The sequence below is a fragment of the Hyla sarda genome, chromosome 4 (assembly GCF_029499605.1).
Source record: "Hyla sarda isolate aHylSar1 chromosome 4, aHylSar1.hap1, whole genome shotgun sequence".
NCBI lineage: Eukaryota > Metazoa > Chordata > Amphibia > Anura > Hylidae > Hyla > Hyla sarda.
The window spans coordinates 249,816,676-249,840,532 of record NC_079192.1 but is presented as its reverse complement, the minus strand read 5'-3'; the positions used below and the strand labels follow the sequence as shown (position 1 = coordinate 249,840,532).

The following is a 23,857-nucleotide window of genomic DNA, read 5'->3' as shown; positions in this document are numbered from 1 at the left end:
TTGGCGGATAGGGAGGCTGCCCTTTTTGAGTTTGGGGATAAGAATGGGAAACTGTTGGCCTATTTAGCGAGGGCGAGCCATCCTGCTGCCTCTATCCCTTGTATTAGGGGTGGGGATGGATCTGTGGTATCTGACCCTCAGTTGATCAATTCTGTCTTTAGGGACTTTTATTCCTCCTTGTATACTGCCCCTCCTAAGCCCTGTGAGGGGGAAATTGTGTTTTTTGTAGGAGCTATCCCCCTCCCCAAGCTTAGTTGTGCTCAGGCGGAGGCATTGGACGGCCCATTTGGAGTTGAGGAGGTGGGACAGGCTATTCGTGATCTTCCCCATGGAAAAACCCTGGGTCTGAATGGAATGGTAGGCAATTGGTACGGGATGAATGAGGAGTGTTTAGCCCCTATACTCCTTAAATTGTTCCATTCAATGGCTGATGTGGAATCTCTGCCAGATTCTATGAGGGAGGTGTTGATTGTAGTGCTTCCTAAGCCTGGGAAGGATCCGTTGCTTCCTGATTCCTATAGGCCTATCTCTCTTTTGAATATTGATATTAAAATTCTGTCTTGCAACTCGCCTGCATGGTGTCATATCCTCCATCTTTCATCCTTTATGACGGGTAGGGCCATTGATGTGAATGTGAAGCACCTTCAGCTTAACATTGCAGCGGTGGGGGAGGGCTTTCCTACTGGAGTGGTAGTCAGTCTAGATGTCTATAAGACCTTTGACTCGGTGGGGTGGCCCTTTTTATGGGAGGTTCTGGGTGCATTTGGGTTTGGTCCTCGTTTCTGTGCTTGGGTTCGGTTGTTATATGATAGTCCTAGGGCCCGCATTCATACTAACCTGGATGTTTCTGCTTCCTTCCCTCTGGGACAGGGGCAAGGCAGGGGTGCACCCTCTCTCCATTTCTTTTTGCCCTTGTGGTGGAGCCTTTGGCGGTGGCCATCTGTAATGATCCCACTATCTGCGGCATTCCTAGGGGGTCTATTGTGTAGAAGGTTTCCCTTTATGCGGATGACACCCTAGTATATTTGGCGGATACAGGTAGTTCTCTCCTATCTTTAATTGACCTGTTGGACCGGTTTGGGTCGCTCTCGGGGTTATGGGTAAACTGGGCTAAGTCCTCGTTGATGGCGCTTTCACCTGAGGTCCTACTCCCTTCCTCTCTCCCAGCTGGGGTGCAGCTAGTATCTCGGTTCAGATACCTGGGGGTGGAGGTCACTGCCTCCTTGACGGATTATCTCTCCGTGAATTTAGACCCGCTATTATGTTCCACTAAGGAGCGGTTGATGGCCTAGTCCTCGCTCCCTCTGTCACTAGCTGGCAGGATCAATATTTTAAAATGATTTTCCTCCCTAAATTTGTATACCTTTTTCATTTAGCCCCTCTGACCCCCCCCCCCAAGAAATATTTTAGTGTGTTGTGCAGTTATCTAGGATCCTTCTATTGGCAGGGTAAGCCTCCCAGACTCTGTCGGGCTCTTCTCAAGGCGCCTAAAAAACATGGTGGTTTAGCTGCCCCTGACATATATAACTATTTTCTTGCCTCTCAACTGGTCTATGCAGTGTGGTGGATCGACCTGGATTTGTCGAACTCGGCGACTGCCTTGGCTGGTGCACATATGGGTTCGTATGAATCTCTTACTAATGCACTCTACAGGTATCACTCTCAATCCTCCTTCCCCTCTTAACTATAGGTAAAGTGTGGTCCGTGGTGTCGAGTAAATTTCCACAACCTCCTAGAGCACCCTTGTGGGGGAATGTACATTTACCTCACCTACTTGTGTTACAGCAGGCTGGCTTCTGGGAGTCAAGTTTGTGATTCACTTGTTCGCGGAGGATCAGGTTTTCGGACATGAAGGACTGCTATGGCATCCCTGGAAGTGCCTTTTATAGGTATCTTTAGTTGAGGCATGCGGTTCAAGCGCAGTTTGACTCCCTGACATTTACTCCTGCATTCTCTGATGTGGAGCTTCTCCTGGGCACTACGGATCTATCTAAACCTCTTACCCAGTCTTATGCTCTCCTTCAATCGCTGGGGCCTAGCCCTTTCTCACAGTCCTTTCATAAATGGGAGGCTGATATCCCGGGTTTGTCAGAGAGTCAGTGGAAGGAGGTTGAGGGCTCATATTACTCAACTGTTGTTAGTAGTCAAGATAAGTTGATTCAATCTAGATACGCCTTGAAGTTGTATTACACTCCTGCTAAATTGAAGAGTATTGGTGTTTCCCAGTCTGATGTCTGTTTTCGTTGTTCTTCGGAGGATGGTACCTTCCTGCATGTAGTTTGGGAGTGTCCTGTCATCGCCTCCTTTTGGAGGGAGGTGGTGTTTTTTTGGGCGGAACATCTGGATTTTCCGTTTCTATTTACACCTTTAGTGTGCTTATTAGGTGTCATCAATGACGTTGTTTTTACCTCACATAGACGCCTTCTGATCCGCTTTCTTTTATTCTGTGCTCGGAAGGTGGTGTTGATGTCCTGGAAGGATACCTTCCCCCCCCCCCCCCCCCTCTGTCTAGATGGCTGTGCCTAGTGATCCGCTATGTCCTGTTGTATCAGGCGTTGTATGTTAGTCGCAAGTGTCCAAAATTTTTTAAAAGGTGTGGATCCCCTGGCTTCTCGCTGATGTATCGGCTAATCGCCCGGCAAGTTTGTCCCAGTAGGTCTACTACATTGGGCTACTGTTTTTCTGGAGGGGAGGAATGGGGGGGGGGCTGGCTGGGGTTACTGGGAAGTGTGCATGTGTGCTGGGCTTTTGTTTGTTTGTGCTGGGCTTTCTAGGCTGTTTCTGTTTACCTGGTTGGTAATGTCTGTATTTTAATATGCAAAACTAAATAAATACTTTAAAGAAAAAAATGTAAAACTATAATGTTGCATGGACATAAGTACATAAGTATTCAGACCCTTTGCTATGGCACTTGAAATTGAGCTCTGGGGTGTTTCTATATCTTAATTGGAGTCGATTGTGGTAAATTCAATTTACTGGACATGATTTGTAAAGAAAGAACATCTATATATATATATATATATATATATATATATATATATATATATATATATATATATATATAGACTCACACCTGACAATGCATATCAGAGCAAAAACCAAACCATGGGGGGAAAGAACTGTCAATAGAGCACAGAGCCAGAATTGCGTGGAGGCATAGGTCTGGAGGAAAAATTCTGGAACAACCAGAACTTCTCATTGAGCTGGCTGCCCCACCCAAAAAAATTTATTAATGGAAGCCAAATGGTAACTCTGGATGAGTGCAAAAGATCCTGTGTGCAGATGGAAAAAACATCCAGAAGGCACCCTCACTGCAGAACTTCATCAATTTGGGCTTCATGGCACTTTGGCCAAAAGGAAGCCTCTCCTCAGTACATCTAATGGCCTCTCAGATTGTAAGAAACAAGATTCTGTAATCTGTTGAAACTGCTGATAAATCTGATTAAATCAAGCTGTGGCAGGGAGAATGGTCAGGGTTAAGAAAAACCTGAATTGATCAAAATACAGAAATTCTTTAAAAAAATCTAATCCAAGGTTCTCTGGACCTCAGAGGACACAAACAAGACAACACAGGAGTGGATTAGGGACAACTCTGCGAATGTCCTTTAGTGGCCCAGCCAGAGCCTCACTTGAACCCAATTGAACATCTATGGAAAAGAAAGACCGAAAACCACCAAATCCAGGTGTGCAAACCTTGTGGCACCATATTCAGGAAGACTTGAGGCTGTAATCACTGCCAAAGGGGCTTCAACAAAGTACTGAGTAGAGGGTCACTGATGTTGATGCAATATTTTAGTTTTTCCTTTTCAATAATTTAGCAGATACCTCTGATATTGTCATTATAGTATTCAATTCACAAGGCAGCAACTTAAAGTGTGAAGAAAAAAGAAATGGGTCCAGAAAACTTTACGAATGCATTGTATATTATTTATTCTGTACATATAGTATTAGGGTATTTTCACACGATGGAATGTCTTCTGCCATTGAATTCAATGAGATTCAGCTGCACTGCTCATATGGTGGAATTATCTACTATGGAAATCCTGGTCCACAAAAAGAATACAGGTGTCTATTCTTTTTGCGGATTTTGCTCAGGAAATGCATTGCTGTGTATGAGAAGACAAATTTCTGAGAGGGCCAAGTGCCCGCTGAATTCTTCAAATGTGCACAATGTCTGCATGTATTTTCCGTGTGGACATTCCTCACAAATGAGCATAGCTTTAGGGGCAGATTGATCAAAATCTGTGTAAAGAATGAGCGGTGCAGTTGCTCATAGCAACCAGATGGCTTCTTTTATTTTTTAAAAAGGCCTCTAAAAAAATAACCTGATTAATTTCTATGGGCAGCTGCAGCACTCTTCCTCTACAGTTTCGGATAAATCACCTCTTATCTAGAGTTCACTTTCACAAGCAGCTCCTTAGAATGCTCATGATTTGTCAATAATGGTGGTGTAACCCGAGTTAGGAAACACCACTTATTTTCAGCATGCAATGTTACGTTGCTTGCAGACACGTAACTATGAACTGATAGATATCAGTCCAAGGGTTAACAGCATTGCTTCTGCATAGAAATCAAAGTCATTTATGTTGTGTGCCTTAAACAATGTTTCAAATTGATGTTCCTATGGAGCAGCATGATGGTGGGTGTAAAGAAATGGTTTCAGACAGCAGGAGAAAAATCGAGTGGGAGCTGCAAAAGTACTTGGAACACTTAGCAAACCTCTGAGCTGGAAAATAGGAAAACGTACTGGAGTGTCAAGACTGTTTGGCCTAAATAAATAAAGGCTACTTTGATCCAAGATTATGTGTCTTGTTCGATAAAATCCTTGAAACTAATACCTGTAATGTATACAATTCTGTAATCACTATAACAATAACAAACACTAAATGAAAATCTATAAACATACTGTACTACATTGCTGACTATTAGTGCCAGTGATACTCATGAAGGGGGGGCATCCAAAGATTCTGCTTCTTACTATTCAGAGATCCACAGGTATATTCCAGCTACTGCAGTGTGCCAGTACCATATGGTCCCAGGCAGTCACTGTCATGACCCATCTGGGAACCTACCGTATTTTTCGCCGTATAAGACACAATTTTTCTTTCCCAAAACGGGGGGGGGGAGTTGGTGCGTCTTATACTGCAAATACACATTAAAACCTGTCCTATCGCGGCGGTCCCTGCGGCCATCAACGGCCGGGACCTGCGGCTAATACAGGACATGCCCTGTATTAACCCTTCAGACGCGCCGATGAAAGTTGACCGCCGCATCTGAAGCGAAAGTGACACTAACCAGGCTGCTCAGTCTGGCTGTTCGGGACCGCCGCGGTGAAATTGCGGCATCCCGAACAGCTTACAGGACACCGGGAGGGACCTTACCTGCCTCCTCGGTGTCTGCTCCGTGCCGGGATCCCCTGCATGGCCGGCGCTCTCCTTCGTTGTCATCACGTCGTCGCGCACGCCGTCCCGTCATCCAATAGGAGCGGCGTGCGTAGCGACGTAATGGCGGCGATGGAGAGCGAGGATGCCCGGTAGCAGAGACATTACGGAGCAACGGGGAAACCTCGGGGACGCGGCGACAGCGATGGAGGGCGACATCCAGGGCAGTGGTGACGAGCGGTGACGGGTCCGGAGCGGCGGGGACACGTGAGTATTACCTCCTATACCAGTGGTCTTCAACCTGTGGACCTCGAGAAAATGCAAAACTACAACTCTTGGGCTGTCCGGGCTTGCTGGGAGTTGTAGTTTTGAAACATCTGGAGGTACGCAGGTTGAAGGTTCAGAATCTTTTTTTTCTAGATTTTCACCCTTTAAAATTGGGTGCGTCTTATATGCCGGAGAGTCTTAAATGGCAAAAAATACGGTATATAAAAAATGCCACAGGAATTACAGTAAATCATTTCCTGTACAGACTCATGAGACTTCCTGAAGACATCCCTGAATCCCCTGATACATGGGGACTATATGAGACTTTTGGGCTGAAGCTTTTTCCCAGAATATCACTTTAAAGGGGTTATAAAAAATAAAAAAACATATATTTTTTTATTTCATTTTTTTTTTTAAACCCCTTGGGGACCGAGACCATTTTGACATTAAGGACCAGAGCATTTTTTGCAATTCTGACCACGGTCACTTTAAAGGGGTACTCCCGTAGAAAACATTTTCTTTTTAATCAACTGGTGCCAGAAAGTTAAACAGATTTGTAAATCCCTTCTATTAAAAAATCTTAATACTTCCAGTACTTTTTAGGGGCTGTATACTAAAGAGAAAACCAAAACAGAAATGCATTTCCTCTGATGTCATGACCACAGTGCTCTCTGCTGACCTCTGCTGTCCATTTTAGGAACTATCCAGAAATGGAGATAATCCCCATAGCAAACATATGCTGCTCTGGACAGTTCCTAAAATGAACAGCAGAGGTCAGCAGAGAGCACTGTGGTCATGACATCAGAGGAAATGCATTTCTGTTTTGGTTTTCTCTTTAGTATACAGCCCCTAAAAAGTACTGGAAGGATTAAGATTTTTTAATAGAAGTGGTTTACAAATCTGTTTAACTTTCTGGCACTAGCTGATTAAAAAAAAAAAAAAAAAAAAAAAAGGCTTCCACGGGAGTACCCCTTTAAGCATTAATAACTCTGGGATGCTTGTACTTATGAATTTGATTTCGAGATATTCTACTTTATGTTAGGCTCCTTTCACACTATGAATTTTTCCATTTAGGAACTTCCGTCAGAAGTTCCGTCACTACAGCTGCGAAACCCGGCCGTTACAAAACCCCTGACGGCCGTGACTAAATTGCATTGCAGCCTATGGGGTTTTGTAACTGCCCGTTTGCACCCGTATATGCCCGTAATTCATTACGGGCGTTATACTATGACGGGACATCGTGGTGGAAAAATTACTGCATGCAGTCATTTCTCCGCCACGATGTCCCGTCACTGTATAACGCCCGTAATTCATTACGGGCATATACGGGTTCAAACGGGCAGTTACAAAACCCCATAGGCTGCAATGCAATTTAGTCACGGCCATCAGGGGTTTTGTAACGGGCGGGTTTCGCAGCTGTAGTGATGGAACTTCTGACGGAAGTTCCTAAACCGAAAAATTCATAGTGTGAAAGGAGCCTTAGTGGTAAATTTTATAGTGTGAATTTAGTCACGGCCATCAGGGGTTTTGTAACGGCCGGGTTTTGCAGCTGTAGTGATGGAACTTCTGACGGAAGTTCCTAAACGGAAAAATTCATAGTGTGAAAGGAGCCTTAGTGGTAAATTTTCGTCAACAATTTCTTGTGAAAAATTCCAAAATTTCATGAAAAATTGGAACATTTTGCATTTTTATAACTTTGAAACTCCCTGCTTGTAAGGAAAATAGACATACCAAGCAAATTATATATTGATTCACATATACAATATGTCTTCTTTATGTTGACATTATAAACTTGACATGTTTTTACTTTTTGAAGACATCAGAGGGCTTCAAAGTATAGAAGCAATTTTCCAATTTTTCAAGTAAATTTCAAAATCAGAATTTTTCAGAGACCAGTTCAGTTTTGAAGTGAGTTTGAGGGTCTTTATGTTAGAAATACCTCATAATGGACCCCATTATGAAAACTGCACCCCTCAACGTATTCAAAATGACATTCAGAAAGTTTGCTAACCTTTTAGGTGTTTCACAGGAATAGCAGCAAAGTGGAGGCGAAAATTTAAAATCTTCATTTTTTACACTAACATGTTCTGGTAGACCCATATTTTTTTCATTTTTACAAGGGGTAAAGGGAGAAAAAGCCCCCCAAAATATGTAACCCAATTTCTCTTGAGTAAGGAAATACCTATGTGGATGTAAAGTGCTTTTTGGGCAAATTAGAGGGCTCAGAAGAGAAGGAGTGACAATGGGATTTTGGACAGCGAATTTTGCTGAAATCGTTTTTGGGGGGCATGTCACATTTAGGAAGCCCCTATGGTGCCAGAACAGCGTAAAAAAAAAACACATGGTATACTATTTGGGAAACTACGCCCCTCAAGGAACGTAACAAGTGGTACAGTGAGCCTTAACACCCCACAGGTGTTTGACGAATTTTCAATAAATTTGGACGTGAAAATGAAAAACATAATTTTTTTTGTTACACCCCATTTCTCCCGAGTAAGGAAATACCTCATATGTGGATGTAAAGTGCTCTGTGGGTGCACTAGAGGTCTCAGAAGGGAAGGAGTGACATTGGGCTTTTGGAAAGCGAATTTTGCTGAAAGGGTTTTTGGGGGGCATGTCTCATTTAGGAAGCCCCCATGGTACCAGAACAGCAAAAAACACCCCACATGGTATACTATTTGGGAAACAACACCCCTCAAGGAACCTAACAAGGGGTACAGTGAGCATTTACACCCCACTGGCGTTTGACAGATCTTTGTAACAGTGGGCTGTGCAAATAAAAAATTACATTACACCCCTTGTTACGTTCCGTCAGGGGTGTAGTTTCCAAAATGGGGTCACATGTGGGTATGTTTTTGCATTTATGTCACAACCGCTGTAACCAGCAGCCACCCCTGTGCAAATCACCAGTTTAGGCCTCAAATGTACATAGTGCGCTCTCACTCCTGAGCCCTGTTGTGTGTCCGCAGAGCATTTTATGCCCACATATGGGGTATTTCCGTACTTGGGAGAAATTGTGTTACAAATTTTGGGGGTCTTTATTTCCTTTTACCTCTTATGAAAATTAAAAATATCTGGCAAGACCAGCATGTTAGTGTAAAAATTTTTATTTTTTTACACTAACATGCTGGTGTAGACCCCAACTTTACCTTTTCATAAGAGGTAAAAGGAGAAAAAGCCCCCCAAAATTTGTAGCACAATTTCTCCCGAGTACAGAGATACCCCATGTGTGGCCCTAAACTGTTGCCTTGAAATACGAAAGGGCTCTGAAGTGAGAGAGCACCATGCGCACTTGAGCACAAAATTAGGGAATTTTCATAGGGGTGTACCCGGATGCAAGCGTTACACTTGCCTCCTCCACCAAAAATGCTTAACGTCAGTTTTCCCCAAACAGGGTGCCTCCAGCTGTTGCAAAACTCCCAACATGCCTGCACAGTCAATGGCTGTCCGTCAATACTGGGAGTTGTTATTTTACAACAGCTGGAGGCTCCATTTTGGAAATACTGATGTACAAAAAGTTTTAAATTTTTATTGGGGGGGGGGGGCGTCAACAGTGTAAGGGTGTAGTGTAGATGTAGTGTTTTACTCTTTATTTTGGGTTAGAGTAGTGTAGTGTAGTGTTTTTAGGGTATATTCACACGGGCGGGGGTTTACAGTGAGTTTCCCGCTGCAGTGGAAAATTTCCCGCATCTCAAACTTGAAGCGGGAAACTTGCTGTAAACCCCCGCCCATGTGAATGTACCCTGTACACTGACAGACCGTTCATGCTGGGAGTTGTAGTTATGCAACAGCTAGAGGCACACTGGTTGGTATTGGGAAACACTGAGGTAACAGACTACCGCAGTGTTTCCGAACCACTGTCTGTTTCCTAACTCAGTGTTTCCCAACCCATGTGCCTCCAGCTTTTGCAAAACTACAACTCTCAGCATGCATGGTCTGTCTGTGCATGCTGGGAGTTATAGTTTTGCAAAAGCAGGAGGCACACTGGTTGGGAAACACTGAGTTAGGAAACAGACAATGTTTCCCAACCAGTGTGCCTCCAGTTGTTGCAATACTACAACTCCCAGCATGCCCAGAGAGCCGAAAGGCATGTTGGGAGTTGTAGTTATGCAACAACTGGAGGAGAACAGTTTGGAGACCACTGTGTAGTGGTCTCCAAACTGTAGCCCTCCAGATGTTTCAAAACTTCAACTTCAAGCATACCCAGGCATGCTGGGAGTTGTAGTTCGCTGAAGGGCCAGATGTTGCCGAACGACAACTCCCAGCATGCCTGGACAGTCTCGGAATGCTTTGAATTGACATTTGGAGCGCTACAGTTTGGACACCACTGTATAGTGGTCTCCAATCAGTGCCCTTCCAGATGTGCAAAACTACAACTCCCAGCATGCTGAGACTGTCCAGGCATGCTGGAAGTTTTAGCTCTGCAACATCTGAAGGGCCAGATGTTACAGAACTACAACTCCCTGCCTGGACTGTCTGGGCATGCGGAGAGTTGTAGTTTTGCAACATCTGGAACGACAGTGGTCTCCAAACTGTGGCCCTCCAGATGTTGCAAAACTTCAACTCCCAGCATGCCCAGACAGCCAAAGGCTGTCTGAGCATGCTGGAAGTTGGAGTTTTGAAACTCCTAGAAGCAGCAGTGAAGATCACTTAACCGCAATCTTCACTGCTGCATTTGGGACACCGCCGCCACTGCCTCCACTTGCCTGCCACCTCCTGTTAGCTGACGGTCCCTGGTCCCTGCGTGAACCAAGGTAACAGCCGCCGGCGGTCCCCGCACGTCGCCGCAATCTTCCCCCGCTGTGCCTGATCGGTCAATCGCAGGGGATAGGAGGAGGCGGTACCCTGCCACCTCGCTCCTATCCTTCAGGAAGGTCGGAGCTGTCTCTGAAAGCTCCGATCATCCCTATTTTCTGGGCTATCGGGTCATCAGAGACCCAATAAGCCCAGAATTGCCGATCTGAATTGACCGACGATTTGCTGCGATTGCCGACATGGGTGTCAGGAATTTGCACGGGATTGCCTGCTGAATGATTTCAGCAGGCAATCCCGTTCCAATCCCCGTCCAGCTAGCGGCGGGGATCGAAATTACCACGGGCATACAGGTACACCCTTGGTCCTTAAAGTGGTATTCCAGGCCAAAACTTTTTTTTTATATATCAACTGGCTCCGGAAAGTTAAACAGATTTGTAAATTTCTTCTATTAAAAAATCTTAATCCTTCCAATAGTTATCAGCTTCTGAAGTTGAGTTGTTGTTTTCTGTCTAACTGCTCAATGATGATGTCACGTCCCGGGAGCTGTGCATGATGGGAGAATATCCCCATAGGAACTGCACAGCTCCCGGGACGTGACATCATCATTGAGCAGTTAGACAGAAAACAACAACTCAACTTCAGAAGCTAATAACTATTGGAAGGATTAAGATTTTTTTAATAGAAGTAATTTACAAATCTGTTTAACTTTCCGGAGCCAGCAAATATATAAAAAAAAGTTTTGGCCTGGAATACCCCTTTAAGTACCAGGGCGCAAGGGCGTACACATACGCTCGTGGTCCCCAACAGGTTAAGCTTGATAATAAAATGAAAAAAAGCTTACACATCCCTCCTTTTCTCCATGCCAGGCTCTGGTATCAGGTTGTCTCGTCTGCAGCTGATGTAGCTCACAGTGCTGCCCTGCCAATCACTGACTCCCAGTGGTGTTTATGCCTTAGCAATTGGCGGAATGGCACTGTTAGCTACATCCGCTGCAGCCGATATGAACTGCAGCTCCGAGAACGAAGTGTCAGTGGGCGCAGATGGGATGCCCTGGGTCTAAGTTTCCACTTGTTATTGTTGCCAACCTCCATTGGTGACGAGGGTTGGTAAGTGAGGCATACATCTCGGCCACTCCCCCTGGTCCCTGAGATAGGCCGAGAGCAGTAGCGATGTGCAATTATAATGTCTGCTTGAGCAGGCACATCTGAGGTACCCTGTAGGGGTCCTTCAGCGGCGGATCTGCAGCATAAAATACGCTGTGGATCCGCTGGTCTGAACGTACCCTTATACATTTTATGTGTGCTCTCCCCAGGGTAGAGTGCCCAAAATTTACTTACCCATTTATTGTTTTTCTTTTCTTGTCGTTTCAGATACATGTCTACAATGGATAATGTTATATTCCATGGACTACATCAATGATGTCGTGGGTGTTTAATTTTAGCTAAAATTTTTTTTTTCCTTTACAGCCTAAGTAGTGGAGTCCAATACCAAGTCAGGGCTTAGCGCCCCCAACTATTACCCCCTCAAATAGTCTGTTACCATCTAGGGTACCATGGTAATAATTGGGGGTTAGTGTTAGCTGTTTTTGGGCTAATGCTAAGCCCCGGTTTGGACTTCCACTAATAATCCGGTAAAGTTAATTTATAAACACACAACATACGTAAAACAAAAAAACAAAACAAAAAAATTGACGTTATTCACCGTGTACATGAATCTGAAATGAGAATTTAAAAAAACACAAAAAAGGGTTAGTTAAGTTTGGTCTCTTTCCCTTTGGCTAGCACACTTGGATGTGCCACAAACATATACAGATGCCTCTACACCCAGTCTTCTTCTATATGCACCCACCATTTTTACCAGTCTTATGAGGGCCAAATGACCTTCACCTATCAAATATAGGTAAATAAAATAGTAGAAACGCTACTTTAAGGTGATCTTCTAAAATAAAAATAGTAGAGACAAGAGGAATTTCACAGATTGGTCAAGTATATAAAGAAAAACATCAATATCACTAACAGAATAAATAGAATATTAATATGCCGTAGAAGTAGAGATGTACAAGTCCGTCCAATGGCTAGTATTGTTTGCCTGCATGCAAGTCATTGAAAAAAAATCAAGGTCCATAGTTTGGATATTACTATTCTGGCATTACTTTATGAGTCGGAGTAAAGAACCACTGTAAAACAGTCCATAATTTGAATGACTCAGAATTATCATTAAAAGGGAGCATATGAGCCAGAATGGAGAGCTGTTCTGTAGGAGAATCTCCTGTTCTGCCGGGTTTGAACCACCCTTGAATATTAACAAATTTGCAGATTTGCCAAATTTAATGTTTCCTTTTTTTTTTTTTTTTACTTTGCACACGTTCATTGAGAAGTTTATTTCCTGTAAATGTTTTAAATGGCATGTTATCATTAACAGAAAATGTCATTTGACTAGGGGCACTAAGACTTTCTTCCAAAGCAAACTTTCCTAAGTCCAGAGTAGGTAGTCTAAGAGCCCTAGGTATGCTTAGTCCATGTCAATTCTGTCTACAGGTCTTCTACAAAACTACAGGCCTACAAAAAGGATATATTTTTCTAGCTATCGGTAAAGCTAATGGACCGTCACATTATAGAAATGCACTAAAATCCTTACAGTGAAATGGCATGGCAATATTACATCTTCTTTATAATTGTATAATTGTAATAACCTGTTTACTTTACATATTACAATCCCCCTATTAGGTCTCACCCATATTAAACCAGAAAAGGCATAAAATCAAGATTAAAATTGTGCCAATCTCGTATGTGTTGAATGAGATGAGAACATCCCCTCCCCTCACTTAGGGCATATGTTCCTTAAAGGGGTACTCCGCTGCTCAGCGTTTGGAACAAACTGCTCCGAACGTTGGAGCCAGCAACTAGTGACGCCATAGCCCCGCCCCCTCATGACGTCACGTCCCGCCCCCTCAAGGCAAGTCTATGGGAGCACAGTGCTCTCTGCTGACATCACAAGCGCAGTGCTCTCTGCTGACATCTCTGTCCATTTTAAGAACTGTCCAGAGTAGGAGAAAATCCCCATAGCAAATGTATGCTGCTTTGGACAATTTCTAAAATGGACAGAGATGTCAGCAGAGAGCACTGTGCTCGTGATGTCAGCAGAGAGCTCTGTGTTCTAAAAAGATAAGAATTTCCTCTGTAGTATTCAGCAGCTTATAAGTACTGGAAGGATTAAGATTTTTTTAATAGAAGTAATTTACAAATCTCTTTAACTTTCTGGCACCAGTTGATTTAAAAAAAAATAAATAAAATAAAAACACCGGAGTAGTTGGTTCCATAGGCTGTGGATCGTTTTCCCTACATAGAAACTATTACATACATAGCAATACATAAACCATGTCCTTGGTCCTACAAGAAATAAAATCTTGTACACTGTACATTGCATTATACATAGGGATGATCCTACCATCATTTGGTTACGTATAGTGCAGTTCAGGCACCAAAAATTGCTGTTCTGTGCTGCACAATGCAACAAATTATTCTACTGTCCTGCAGAACTATCAAAACAATCCCCAAACTAACTAATCTATAAGAGTCTTATATTTTCTAAACAATAGACAAAATAGCACAATCTCTCAATGTTTCCCCCAATAATTTTTTACTCAATACCCCATAATGAGAATGGGGAGAATAAATGTTTGCATGCTATTCAGTCCCATTGCTATGATGCTTCAGATTAGCTCTGGGGGCCTCCCATTTCTCTTGATCATCTCAGATGTTTCTACACCTTGATTGGAGTCACCTGTGGTAAATTCAGTTGATGGATCATAATTTGGAAAGACACAGCCCCTTCTATATAAGGTCTTACAGCTGACAATGTATATCAGAGCAAAAACCAAGCCATGAGGAGGAAAGAGCTACCCTTAGAGCTCAGAGACAGAACTGTGTGGATGCACAGATCTGAATAACGGTACAAAAAAAATCTGCTGCAATAAAAAAAATCCAAAGAGCACAGTGGCCTCAATAATTCTCCACAGGATAGGGTATAAGTGTCTGATCGCGGGGATGAGTGGATCTGACCGCTGGGATGAGCTCCTTAGATCCTGTGTATAGATGGGAGAGAAGAGCTCTACAGCACTACATCCATCTGCTTTTTGAAAAGCACTCCCAATGATTAATTCTGAGGAACCTCGTTCTCACAAACACTCACCAATTACAAGGCTTGAGATTTAGAAAGTGTTATAATCACTATTTGTACAGCACAGTTATAAGAACTGGACGTACAGTAACACATTTTTAACATGCAAGGGATGATGGCTATGAAAGTGCAATAATGACATTTTGGCCATACCTTTTCTACATCCTTTTGTCTGGACAGTAAATATATTTTGACATCCAATAACTGGACTGTATTATCTCCCAATTCTGCAGTAAATTCCTTATTTAGTGAATTATTTAAAGGGGTATTCCAGGCAAAAACTTTTTTTTATATATCTGCTGGCTCCGGAAAATTAAACAGATTTGTAAATTACTTCTATTAAAAAATCTTAATCCTTCCAATAGTTATTAGCTTCTGAAGATTTCTGTCTAACTGCTCAATGATGATGTCACGTCACGGGAGCTGTGCATGATGGGAGAATATCCCTTGCAAGATGGGAGAATATCCCCATAGGAGCTGGACAGCTCCCGAGACGTGAGTCATCAGAAAGCAGTTAGACAGAAAACAGCAACTCAACTTCAGAAGCTAATAACTATTGGAAGGATTAAGATTTTTTAATAGAAGTAATTTACAAATCTGTTTAACTTTCCGGAGCCAGTTGATATATAAAAAATTTTTTTTGCCTGCAATACCCCTTTAAGTATTTCAAAAACTAATAGAATTCTTTCTGAGACCCAATTTATACTATGAGGGTATCTATATACCTGTACCAGTGTTATAAATAACCAACGCACTGTAGGGTTTAGAGCGGAGATAGATATATTTCTTTCCATATAGAAAGGAACAAATTAGCTACAGTGAGGACTACAGGGGTTCCCATGCCCACACCCCATACATTGATAATACCCATAGGTCATTAAAGGAAAATGCATTATACACAAGACAAAGTCCAAGGCCTCACATATAAATTAAACACAAGTAACTACCTTTGCTTTCTACCTTTTTGGGTTGGTTCTTACGCCCTTTGCACCAGAATATGCCATTGTACTTAGGGGGCACTAAAATGCTTTTGTAAGACAGAATACAGGTTTAAGAGGGGGAATCATTGGCTTTCATAGACATTGAAAATTTATATTCTCGCATTAGACAATCTGATGCGATACTAAGAATACAAGATGCATTGTTATGAAGGAACTTTCCTGTCTGAATGTTATATGTGAGGCCTGCATCACAATTCGTTCACCCAGTGATATAATCAATGTATGGTAAGGCCAATGGGACCCCTGTAGTGCCACTGTAGCTAATTTGTTTTTCTCCATACTGGAGAAAAATATATTTACTTCAGTTTAAAGCCATAAATGTGGTATTTTAAACAATGTAGGTGAGTAGATGTTGAAGTAAACTTACAGAAAGTTACTGTAAAGACAAAAGGATACAGAAGAAGTATCATGGAAAAAAATGTATCCCCTATCCAAAGGATAGGGGATAAGTGGGTGCCGCCATGCCTCCTCTGGGAGAGCCATTCAGCAATCTTCGGCTCTCCCATAGAGCTAGAAGGAGGGGGCGTGGCGGGCCCCGATTCTGGTGGGGGTCGTGACGCACTGCTGTGAAGGAAAGACAGGGCTCCAAACAGGAGATTGCGGGGGGCCCCAGCACTCGGACCCCTTATGATCTCAAACTTATCCTCTATCCTTCAGATAAAAAGTTTTTTTCCATTATGCTTCTCCTTTACTCCTTGGAAATGACTGAGCATCAGCAAAAACCGGGTTCCTCACAACTAGTTTTTGGGAAGGCTTTTGAAAAAACAAGTAAAATTTGATCATAATAAATTAATTTACAGTAGGAAAAAAAAAAAGGACAGTTTATTTTTTTATTTGAATACAGCCATATGGCAGATCAAATATATCAGGTTATATACGCAACCAGATTCTGGTAGGATTATGCCTATGTATAGGAGGTAAGCAAAACAAAATAGAAGATTTTATTTCTTGTAGGGCTAATGGCATGGTTTATGTATTTCTAGGTCCTTGTAATAGTTTCTCTATAGAGAAACCGATTCGCAGTCTATATCTAAGGAAAACATTTGCTCAGTTGGTACAGGGAGGGGCTGTACTTACCTCATTAAACATATACAGAACGTGATTATCACACTTCTAATCCTGATGTTATGCATTTTGTAGACCTAATTTGGGGAATTTTAATATAGATAACAGGGTATTACAATTAGCAACAAGATGTTTTATTGACTTTGATGCCACTGGACCTTTGATCGGATTATAATACTGCTTATTTGTGAGGATTTTGGATTGCTGCCATAGGCTAGGTGTATACTTTTAAAATTCTCATGCATTGTAGACTGTTTTTATTGTTGTATATAAAGTTGATGACATTGCCTTCTTGTTAGGTCTGAAAAAAAGGCTGAGGAAAGGCCAGCTCATCCTCCTGACCATTTGTATCTTGTGGAATCTCAATGACATGATATATTGGTTAGCGCCTACCGTTTTTTTTTTTTTTTCATTTGACAGTGCTGCCAGTTTAACATTGGGATTGCGTAGAACAAGGTTTATGCCAGTAGTGTCAATGGCTACTTACCTATAAAGGAATGGCCTTAATGAGTTATGTTTTCAACAAAGTCAATTTATATATTTGCATGTTGAACCTAAGAGGTCTAGATACTGGTATAGCAGAATGACTTTTGTAATGACCTTACAGGTGTAAATGCTTATATTCTTTCCTAAATATATCAGGTACCTGTTTAAAGTTGCCACTTCTTCTTTGCTCCCAGTCCATCATGTCATGAAAGATAGGGATCATTACATTTCGTAAGTCAGGTTGGGGTATCAATGTTACCTCTAGAAATGGACCAATTAAGGCTGGGATAAAATGCAGTTTGTGTTCACCTGCAAAAGAACAGATATAGTACAATAGTAAATGGTAATATGATTAAAGGACTTTGACTTCTTTCGTGATTTCCAGTGATGATAAGAGAACAGATCTCCACGAATTTCAAACACTCTTATTTTAGTTTTACAATATCTAAAGGAAAACAACCTGAATGAAAACCAGATTTATTGGGATTAAGTATTCCAATGAATGAATTTATGGTCAACTAGGTGTCACTATCTTTTTCAAAGAGATGTCCCAACCTCCAATCCAAAAGAATCCACTTCAAATTCAAAGTGTTCGTTTACTAGCATCCAAATAAACATGCAATGTTTCAACCCCATTAGGTCTAAGTCAAGCATATATCAAGTATATAAGTGAATATATACACATTTGGCAGTATAATCAACCAATCAAATCACTTTTTCCACCAAATGCATATTTACACATCTTCGCCATCAACAATGTTGGACATGATTGGACTCAAGATGTCAGTGAATTCAAACAAGAGCATGACAACATTCTTCTTGCTTCTCTTGATTGCCTCTTACTTTCTATCACTGTGCCTTTTCCTGCAAAACTTCTAATAAATAACAACCCTATAGGTCAATGGTGTCACAGGGTGCTTGAATACCAACAGTCCCCTACATCTTCATTGTGGCTCATGGGACCATGTGAGAGTAGGTGGGCATTGATCATTATTCTGTTGCCTTTGTTAATGTTTACCTATGTTTGTATGGAGACTCCCTTTACTGGTTATGTGATTACAGTTATTTAGGGCTTATTACAGTTATAAAGTGATGGCTATTCTCTAGTACTAACATGCCCTCCAGTCTTCACATGTATGTTGTGTTTACATATGTAGACCAAAACAAGGAAACCGACTGCAAGGAATAATATGCTCGCAACCACTATTTAGATACCCACATAAATTGCCATTTCATTATATAACATTACAAAGACCAAACACTGTTAAAAACACCAATGTCCAGTTTGTACCGGAATAAGTTACATACCATCCACCATCCCTCCTAGAGCTGCAAAAGATCATAATAGGCTAAGGGCAAGAATAGATTTAGAACTATGGCAAGGTATAACTCAAATATGACTAAAATGATAAAGAAATAGTATCAAAGTAGCAATGGCACTCACCTACAGTTAAAAAGTAACTTTTAGAAGAGGGTCACACCATTGACTTCAATTGGTAGGAATATATGAAGTACACCTTTAGAGTGTATTCACACGTACAGTATACTATGTAAATCTGATGCGCAAGATTTGAAGTTGAAGATTTATTTGATGCTGTGTTCAGTCATTTAGTTAACATTAAAATCTGCAGCATACAATCTACAACTTCAAATTATGTGCATCATGTATGCACAGGATACTGTACGTTTCAATAGACCCTTATGATGCATATTAAAAGCTGCCCGCTGGCAGAATAGAATAAACAACCTTAGCCAAAGCTGAAGACAGGAATGGCTACAGTCTATTTCATGCTCTACTGTCTACTTATGTATAATAAAAAGTTACTTTTTAACTGTGGGTGAGTGCCAATGTTACTTTGCTACTATTTCTTCATTGTATAGCATTACCTTTTTTTCACATTGTGCACCTGCTATTGTATGTTTTGCTCCAGAGTCTTGATTTGTACCTTTATAATTTTTTTGTGCAGAGATAGTTTAGTTAATAGCAGTAGTGCCTAGTGTTTTATTACAAGTAAGGACGTGCAAATAAAGCAATAAAGTGCAATAAACAAATGACAAATAATGTTCTAAAAAGCAAATATCTGCCACTTCATCCCAGCGGCGACCCCCGCGATCAGACATCTTATCCTTAAGGGGAGTACAGGTATTTACTTAAAGGGGTACTCCGGTAAAAAACTTTTTTTTTTTTTTAAATCAACTGGTGCCAGAAAGTTAAACAGACTTGTAAAATGACTTCTATTAAAAAATCTTATTCCTTCCTGTACTTATTAGCTGCTGAATACTACAGTGGAAATTCTTTTCCATTTGAAACACAGAGCTATCTGCTGACATCACGAGCACAGTGCTCTCTGCTGACATCTCTGTCCATTTTTAGGAACTGTCCAGGGTAAAAGGAAATCCCCATAGCAAACATATGCTGCTCTGGACAGTTCATAAAGTGGACAGAGATGTCAGCAGAGAGCACTGTGCTCGTGATATCAGCAGACAGCTCTGTGTTTCAAAAAGAAAATAATTTCCGCTGTAGTATTCAGCAGCTAATAAGATTAGGAAGGATTAAGATTTTTTAATAGAAGTAATTTACAAATCTGTTTAACTTTCTGGCACCATTTGATTTAAAATGAAAAAGTTTTTCACCGGAGTACCCCTTTAAACAGAAATGTCAGTTCTTTAAAAAAAACAGTTTAATATTACTGTCCATAGACATTAAATAACTGTTTAATTATACTGACCAGAGACATTAATGTCCATGTCCACAACTGTTGCCATAGACATTAACCCCTTAACCCCTTAACGACGATATGCCGCGGGGTCCCATGGTGTCCCTGCGGCATATAGGGTCGGTCCCGGCGGCTATCAACAGCCGGGACCCGCGGCTAATACAGGACATCACCGATAGCGGTCATGCCCTGTATTAACCCTTCAGACGCGGCGATCAAAGCTGACCGCCACGTCTGAAGTGAAAAAGACCCGGCTGCCCAGTCGGGACCGCCGCGGTGAAATCGCGGCGTCCCGAACAGCTTACAGGACACCGGGAGGACCCTTACCTGCCTCCTCGGTGTCCGATCGACAAATGACTGCTCCGTGCCTGAGATCCAGGCAGGAGCAGTCAAGCGCCGATAACACTGTTCACAGGCGTGTTAATACACGCCAGTGATCAGCATGAGAGATCAGTGTGTGCAGTGTTATAGGTCCCTATGGGACCTATAACACTGCAAAAAAAAAAAGTACAAAAAAAAGTGTTAATAAATGTCATTTAACCCCTTCCCTAATAAAAGTTTGAATTACCCCCCTTTTCCCATAAAAAAAAAATAAAACCGTGTAAATAAAAATAAACATATGTGGTATCGCCGCGTGCGTAAATGTCCGAACTATAAAAAATATATCATTAATTAAACCGCACGGTCAATGGCGTACAGGTAAAAAAAATTCCAAAGTCCAAAAAAGCGTATTTTGATCACTTTTTATACCATTCAAAAATGAATAAAAAGTGATCAAAAAGTCAGATCAAAACAAAAATGGTACCGATAAAAAGTTATAGGGGTCAGAAGATGACATTTTTAAACGTATACATTTTCCTGCGTGAAGTTATGCTTTTTTCCAGAAGTACGACAAAATCAAACCTATATAAGTAGGGTATCATTTTAACCGTATGGACCTACAGAATAATGATGAGGTGTCATTTTTACGGAAATATGCCCTGCGTAGAAACGGTAGCAACCAAAAGTTACAAAATGGCGTTTTTTTTTCGATTTTGTCGCACAATGATTTTTTTTCCCGTTTTGCCGTGAATTTTTGGGTAAAATGACTAATGTAGCTGCAAAGTAGAATTGGGGACGCAAAAAATAAGCCATAATATGGATTTTTAGGAGGAAAATTGAAAGGGTTATGATTTTTAAAAGGTAAGGAGGAAAAAACGAAAGTGCAAAAACTGAAAAACCCTGAGTCCTTAAGGGGTTAAACTGTAACTGTTGTGAACAAACACTTTAATATAATGTAGATAATACTATTATATGTATACTTGTAATATACATTGAATACATTTTTTTTTATATTTTTGGGTGAAAAATGCTGTCCCTGCAGCAATTGCCAGTATGTCTCTGCAAGGAGACCAAATACAGGAAGTGAGGGCAGGACAAGCAGGGCTCTGTGCTGGCTCCTGGCTTGTCAATCATCCTGATGTGTGAGCTGGGGGGGGGGGGGGGGTCATAGAGCCTCAGTGCACAGAGCCCTGCTTATCTACCCACACTTCCTGTATTTGGTCTCCTCACAGAGGCACACAGACAATAGCTGTATGGACACAGATATACACGTTTTAACTAATGTATATTACAAATATACATATAATTTTGTATCCACAGTGAGATACATACAAAGAATGGAGCACTCACCCGGTCTTGTATTTCAGTTGCGATCTTCTTTATTGCATATCACAAACGGACACATGCGGGAGAGCGGACAGGAACATGGGGGTGGGGGAGTGTTTGGGCGACGGTCCGTATTGCACAATATGCGCTTCATCAGGCCCCGAGGGGCCTAGGAAGCGCACATCGTGCGATATGGACCATTGTCCAAACACTCCCCCAACCCCCCTGTTCCCGTCCGCTCTCCCACATGTGTCCGTTTGTGATATGCAATAAAGAAGATCGCAACTGAAATACAAGACCGGGTGAGTGCTCCATTCTTTGTATGTATCTTATTGTGGATGTGCATTTATTCTACATGTGAGCACGGAGGAGTTACTATACAGTATATTTAGTAGTGCGCTAGTGCAGAGTGTACCTGTTGTGGATTAATACATATAATGGTATTATCTACATTATATAAATTATACACTTTAAGGATATCTTTTTTTTTTGGTACCACGTTTGCGTATATAAGTGACTATTTGATCACATTTTATCTTCTTCTCTGGTCTGCTTAAGTTCACACCAAAGAAGAAGACCAGAGAAGGCAGGTGAGGGGACCTCTGTCCGTCATTTTGTCGCGGGCGATCAGACCAGTGCCACATTGCCCAGATGTCATGATCTGTATAGATCACAGCATCTGAGGGGTTAATGGCGGACATCAGCACGATCACTCATGTCCGCCATTACCGGCGGCTCCCTGGCTGCTGATAGCAGCCAGGACCTGCGGTGCATGATGCTAGCACCGCTCCAGTGCTCGCCTCATGAACAGGACGTAAATGTACATTCTGGTGCGCTCCCAGTGCATCAGGACATACATTTACGTCCAATGCCCTTAAGGGTTTAAATAAATGTTAAATAATAGTTCATTAAAATAACAACTGCTCAGCCAAATGTTCACGTTTACTTCAATATACAGGATTTCTGTTAGAGGTGCTATATATCTTATGGAAACATAGAAGCTGGAATGTCAAAATCCAATATGGATTAAGCTGAGCTTTGCTTAATGTGTATGGGCACTTTAAAGTGGAATTCTAATGCTAGTTAAGTAAAAATAATAATAATTTAAAAACTATATAGCATTGCTTATGTTTCTGCCCCAGTTTTGAAACCACAAACAATCCATTTGTTTTGTGGGTCTGAACCTTCCTCATTTCAGAAACCACTGCTTCTTTGATGAGAAGTTGCTCTGTAGTACAATTCCCAGAATGCATTGCATTCTTTTAGCTCTCCATGATATCCCTCCCTCCAACCCTGCCTACTCCCCTTCCACACCACTCCTTGTGCTAGATACCCAGATAGAACTGCTGTAGAACATTTCTCTTCACAGCCAGCAAGGCTGCACAACTCGTGTATTCATCCCCTGGCTACTCCTCTGCCTATGGCATTGTTCAGCACAAGGCAGCACGCTGTAAAGACACCTCATTCTTCCCTTAATGTTCGAATAAAGATGTGTAGATGACCAGGAGATGGTCAAGTAGGCTGTAGGGGCTGGACAGAGGTGAAAACACCACTAAGGGGGCGAGGCTTGAGCTCAGAGATGAGATATAACCAAGCTTCCTGAGACAACAGGAGACGAGGGAGGAAGGAACCAGGGGGCTGTTCAGGGATGAGTAAAGAATAAACATGCTGACAATTTGTGTAAACAAATACATAAGTTAAGTTACATGTCTTGGGGTGAAATTTTTATCTAAATAATTATCTTATTCCGTAATACCATCAAAGAACAAATAATTCTGGAGTCTCTTTTAGGTGTCATTTTCAGTAATATTAGGACAATCTGTTCTTTGTGACACCAAATTCGGAAATAATTCTTCTTTTAAAAAAAAATAAAAATAATCTCAAGTGTCCTGTTCAGGATTTATTAGCATTTTTATGATTAATTAAATAGAGGGAAATGATCTAACTAAAAAGTTCAGCACATACATATATTTAAACCTTCTGTACTGAATTACTCACTGAGGGAAGCTCTGGATAGTCCATAATACTAATTCTTATCTATAATCTGGAGAGCAGTTCGTATATACTGGCTATGCTATAATAATATGTTACTTTAACCCATTTAGCCCGTTTCAGCTTTTCAGATTGATAAAACATCCCAGATAATGAGTCAGAAACAGATGTAGATAATCCTTTACCAAACCATGTAGTAGTCATTTACATCTGTCAAGAGAACTGTGAGAAATCCGAGCAGCACAAGCTGTTAAGGCATCTATGCACCAAATGATCACTCCAGCCGGTCATCGCGTATAATCTTTTCGTAGAGGCAATTGAAGTAAGGCCACTTAATGATCACAAAACTCTAGACTTCCAGCAGTTG

General features: G+C 41.6%; 1 protein-coding gene across 4 annotated transcripts in view; it reads right to left on the bottom strand.

Moving 5' to 3' along the window:
• The window catches only part of DOCK4 (dedicator of cytokinesis 4), a 351,745-nt gene that overhangs the window by 91,480 nt on the left and 236,408 nt on the right, over positions 1–23,857 (bottom strand). For all 4 annotated transcript variants that reach the window (XM_056573904.1, XM_056573906.1, XM_056573905.1 and 1 more), the window contains exon 31: positions 17,295–17,443. In XM_056573904.1, the coding sequence (XP_056429879.1) occupies positions 17,295–17,443 (149 nt within the window). The remainder of the gene's footprint in view (positions 1–17,294; positions 17,444–23,857) is intronic.